This window comes from Sceloporus undulatus, chromosome 2 (assembly GCF_019175285.1).
Source record: "Sceloporus undulatus isolate JIND9_A2432 ecotype Alabama chromosome 2, SceUnd_v1.1, whole genome shotgun sequence".
Taxonomy (NCBI): Eukaryota; Metazoa; Chordata; class Lepidosauria; order Squamata; family Phrynosomatidae; genus Sceloporus; species Sceloporus undulatus.
In genome coordinates this window covers 141,214,725-141,220,149 of record NC_056523.1, presented here as the reverse complement: position 1 = coordinate 141,220,149, position 5,425 = coordinate 141,214,725, and the positions used below count along the sequence as shown (strand labels likewise).

Genomic DNA, 5,425 nt, shown 5'->3' with positions numbered 1-5,425 from the left:
ATGTATATATGTGTGTTTATATATGTGTGTGTGTGTAAATGTGTGTATGTATATATATGTGTATGTGTGTGTATATATATATATGTGTGTATGTATATATATGTGTATGTGTGTGTATATATATATGTGTGTATGTATATATATGTGTGTGCGTTTGTATGTTTATATATATAAATGTGTGTATATATATATGTGTGTGTGTGTGTATACACACACACCTCTCGCGGGGGGGAGTGAGGAGGCGACCTTAGGGTGGCCGGACGTCCTCCTTTCCCAGGACGCGTCCTACATCTCAACCTCTTTCTCTCCAGGAGGGAGGAGCTCATCATCGGCGTTTTTGCTCAAGAAGGCCAGGCGGCCTGCGCATGCGCAGGAGGTGCTGCAGGGGTGAGGGCTGCTACTCACATGGAGGTAGAGGGAGGCTTCGGGGCCGGCGGGGGGCGGGCGGCGCGCGGAGGAGGCTGAGGGGCGCGCGGGGGGCGTGGCTGGCGGCGGCCATTTTGTGGCCGTCAGCAGCGGCAGCAGCAGCCATAGGCCCCCCCGCACTTGCGCCGACGACAGGCGGAGAAGGTCCATGATGATGGCGAGCGGGCGGCCACCGAGGCTCCCCGGCGGTCAGAGGCCGCAAGGACCGCCTCCCGAGTGGGAGGAGGAGGAGGAGGAACCCATACCCTTTGCCTTCCTCCTTTTTGGCGCCTTGTTGGAGGAGGAGGAGCTCGCTTTGTTTTTCTCAGACTGTGTTATAGATTATTGATGATCTTAAACCCAGAATTTCATCCAGAAGCCAGCAGGGAGACCAAGGAGCTCGGCTGGAAAGGAAACAGAGTTTGTTTTCAGCTGCAGCTGTGCTTCCCAGTCAGAGGAAATCAGGTTCCAAATTCTGGGAACACGATTCTAAAACGAACCAAGTGTTTATAGTATTTTGAACAAAGGAAACTACAAATCAAACTGTAAATTTGCACCCAAAACCCACCAAACACTGATATAATAATTATAATAATAATAATAATAATAATAATAATATACCCCACTCTCTTCTGTGCCAGCATTCTCTGAAGCTGCCAGCCACAGATGCTGGCGAAACATCCAGAAGAAACCCTTCCAGAACAGGGCCACATTATAGCCTGAAAAACCCACAAAAAACTATTGAAGTCTTTACTGGTAACCAAAATGCACAGTATAGTGGTGCAAGCTTTCAAAGCTCCACTGTCTTTTTCATGATCAGGCGAGAAAAAAGTTATGACAGTGTTGTTAGTCATAGGCCTGCATTTTGCTGTTTCTGTTCTGAATTCAGGAGGGAACGTTACTTGCAGTCTGGCAGCTCCTCCTCCTCCTCCTCCTGGCTCTGTGGCAGCCAAAGGTCCAGGAAAAGTTAGCATCCATTTTCAAAACAAAAAGATACTTCCTTTTCAACCTAATATGTCTCCATCCTTTGTGAGGCCACAGGCCCCTTTGTAGGCGGAAGACTGAATTCCTTGAGAAGCCTTCATGCTTTTCCACCAGGAAATTTCTAGGCGGTGTCCCCACAGTCGGAGTCCAATGCTCAAACCACGCTGGCTCTAGGATAGCTGGCTCTACTGCCAGTCAGAAACCATCTGTTGTTATTGAATGCCTTGTTTAAGTGATTACTGAGTGACTTATGGTGGCTGTATCCTAAGTAGTTTCTTGGCAAGATTTGATCAGAGGAGGTTTGCCATTGCCTTCCCCTGAGGCTGAGACAGTGTGACTTAACAACAACAAAGTGTGTTAATCTCACCCTTACCCCAGAGTCATAGTCCAGAGCCCAAACAATGACGCCATGGCACCCAGGTGTTTTGGACTTCAGACCTACTAATTCCTGACTGTTGGCCAAGCTGGCTGGGGCTTCTGGGAGTTGAAGTCCAGACAGGATTACCAAATGTCATAACCACAAAGGAGGACAAGGCACCACTAAATGTAGGGCATTCAAGAAAAATGTATGACATTACCAAATAAAAGCTGAAAACACTCCTATAAATATCAATCCATGCTGTTTAGTCATTTTGAAATTCCTCCTGGACAGAAGGCTGAAATGTAGGACATGTCTTGGAAATGGAGGATATCTGGTCACCCTGGACTAACTGGCTTTTATTTTATTTTACATGAGCTTTCATGGATATAAACCCACTTCTTCAGATGCAGTGCAGAGTGGTAATAAATGCTCAGGCATAAAGCATATTTCTACAGTTGCGGAATGGAATAGTAGAACGTAAGAAGATCCAGAAGGATGCAAAACATATTCCTTGCCCTAAATTTTAGAAGGGTTGCTTAATGTGATACAGGGTCTTTCAGATCTTGATGGTCAGTAAAGTGTTGATATGTGAAAGCAATAAATCTGCTTACCAAAAGACAATTTTACCAACTGACCATTGTAAAGATCTGAAAGATCTTTGAAAATTTAGGGCAAGGGACGTGATTTGCATCTTTCTGGATCCTATTACATTCCATCCTACTCCCACAACTGTATAAATATGCTTTATATCTGAGGGTTTAATACCACTCTGTATAAACACACTCTGAAGAAGTGAGTTTTTATCTACAAATACAAACCAGTCAGTATTAAAGTTTTTGCCGCATTTCCTTTAACGGCCTCCCTCTTCTTGCTTTTTATGCTACAGCTGCTTCTTAGAAAACTACATAAAAAGTGGTACCTTGAATCAGTGGCATCACTGGGGTTGGCGTCACTCGGTGTGGTAACTCAGTGTCATCCCCCCATGACCTCCTCCTATCCCACACCATACAGAATCCTTAGTCCATGTTTTTGTACTAATGTTACTCATAAATTGTTATTCCTGTGTATCACTGAAAGTAATCGCAATAGCTATGCCATAACAAAATTATACCTTCAAATTACAATACACACAGCCTGAATATATTTACGTATAAAGTTTAATGTGATTAAAGTGAAAATGGAGTAAGATTTGATGTTTTTAGAGAAATTTTTGAAAAACATTTTATTTAAAAATGTAAAATGTATTTTAAAATGTATTTTTAAAAAACCTCATATACACTGAGCCATGCCCCACTCATACCTTCTCTTTTGCTGAGCTCCAGCATTTTAAAAGAATGCAGGCAAATGCCACAGACCTTTTCTGCTCAAAGGCAGATGCTTGGGAGCAGTAGCCTCACCTCTCTTAGAGCATCACCTTGTGTGGCCCGCACCCCCCAGTGAGGCTCCTGCCTTGAATTCAATCAACATCCGCTGCCCTGTATGAGTTTTTTTAAATGACTTTTCAGTTCCAATAGCTAGGCAGCAGGTGGCAAATCTGTGCCACCTAGTATCAATTTGTTAACTTCTTACATTTGTCACTTGAGTTTCACAGCTTGTGATTTTTTTGCCTGTTGAGATTTCAGAAGTCCCCACAAAGAAGAAAGGCTGAGAAAGGTGAAGGGTTATTGCACCCATACAGCTCTAATAGGTGAAAAAGTCCAAAATCCACTGGAGCAGATCGTTTTTTATGATACTTAACCTAAAAAAGCATTTGCCTTTCAGCAGAAAAGGTCTGTGGCATTTGCCTGTTTCCTTTTAAAATACAGTACTAGGTGGCACAAGAGACCAAATCTCTTTTGCATGGATCTTACCAAAAGAACACGCATGATTGGGTCTTCTTAGGGTCACCATAAGTCAGAAATGACTTGAAGGCACAACAACAACAAGTATAATTAATGCAGCCAAGTTAAAATAATTTAAAGGGTGAATTTATTTCAGTGGAAAATTAAAAACATTCTCTTTTTTTCCATCATTGAACTGAATGGTATTTAGTAGTTCCAACTGACTTATGCCATAGAAATTTAGATTACTATATGCCAGTGGTATGTCTCAAGTTCTGCTGGCAAAGCAGGGTTTTTACCACTTCCTCAATTAGCAGTATTGGATTGTGTACTGAAAGACTGAAAGAAAATGGAGCTTCTTGGTTTGATCCAAAATGTAAAGTTGCCAGGAAAAAGATCAACCAAACCATTAGGAATGTTTTAAAAATCCCCATCAGTTATTAAATATCTTCTTGAAGTGAAAAACAATTATAGACTCCTTTTGAAAATGAAGAAGTGCATTTTTCATTCCTTCAAGAGTTGTGAGAACTCTCATTCTTTCTGCCTTACACCAAAAATTAGCTAAATACTCACTGGAGCTACCTGATTAATACGCAAAGCAGATTAAAGCATGTTGGTTTCAACCTTCATCTTGTTAAGGTGAGGGATCTTAATTGATGTGCAATTCTAGTGAATCATGTCAATGTAACATCAGCATGACTTAACACTAAAAGTTATGCTCAGCCAAAACATAAAGAAACCACATTCTTCATTATATTCAGGTAAGCACACATATCTCCAATCTGTATACAGAACTTCAAGCGTGAATGGAGAAAGCTTAAAACTTACCTCATATAAATATTTTTTACAGTGAGCCTTTGATATCTGATGGGGTTTGTTTCCAGGACCCTCACCTGCCCCGTGGATAGCAAAATGCATAGATGCTCAAGTCCCATTATATACAATGGCTAAGTAAAATGGTGTTCCTTAAGAATATTCACAACATTTTTCATGAGTGATGTGTACTTTGTAAGCTTCCAAGATCAGATTCCATCTGATCTTGGAAGCTAAGCAGGCCTGGTTATTATTTGGAAAGGAACCACTAAATAATACCAGGTGCTGTAAGGCTATATTTCAGAGGAAGGCCACCTTTGAGTATCCTCTGAAATTACGTGAGTTGTTATGTCAGTTTGAAGGCATATATACACCCACCTTCTATGTAATTGATTACTTAGATGTATCCCTACAAATTACAGATACAAGTAGCCTACAAATACTGTAAAACATAATAAAAACAGTAGATATGTTGTATTTAAAACTGTCCAGTTTTGGTCAATCAGTTGAGTTTTTCAAGTTTGACAGAAAAAGGCTAAACCCTATTAAATTTAACTAAATCCAGAATATCTAATATCTGTTGAATACCATATCTCTGGGAACTTTCAATGAACTGCAACCAGTTCTGAGATTTTAAAAAATTGCTAGGTTTTTTTAGGTATCATAGGAAATCAAAGAGAAATTTAAACCAAATGTGGGGGTGCTCTGCAGTCTGCTATACGACCAAAATGATTAAAAAAAAAAAACTTCTGTGGAGACAATACACAGAAGAGGTATGCAAAAAATGTAAAAGGTCAAATGACACATGAGGAAAAGAAATTTACGTAGATGAACCTCAAAAAGCGAAGTGAAAGCCACACACAAAGCAATAGGGAAGAATAAATCATCAGGGGCAGACATCATACCAATAGAACTGCTACAATCCACAGTTGAATTCAAGTATAGTTCTAACTAACATCTGCCAATTAATGTAGAAAACAAAGCAGCAGCCCACAGACTGGAAGTGATCAATATACATTCCCAAATACAAAGAAAGAGAAAC

At 40.6% G+C, this 5,425-nt stretch overlaps 1 protein-coding gene across 3 annotated transcripts in view; it reads right to left on the bottom strand.

Moving 5' to 3' along the window:
* The window catches only part of RSAD1 (radical S-adenosyl methionine domain containing 1), a 30,100-nt gene extending 29,473 nt beyond the window's left edge, over positions 1-627 (bottom strand). For 2 of the 3 annotated variants that reach the window (XR_006102473.1, XM_042454695.1), the window contains exon 1: positions 406-627. Coding sequence is in view for 2 of the 3 variants with exons in the window: in XM_042454695.1 (XP_042310629.1) it covers positions 406-576 (171 nt within the window). In the remaining variant the exon portion in view is untranslated. The remainder of the gene's footprint in view (positions 1-405) is intronic. The other variant, XM_042454694.1, reaches the window with a different exon arrangement.
* Positions 628-5,425: the final 4,798 nt, after the last annotated feature.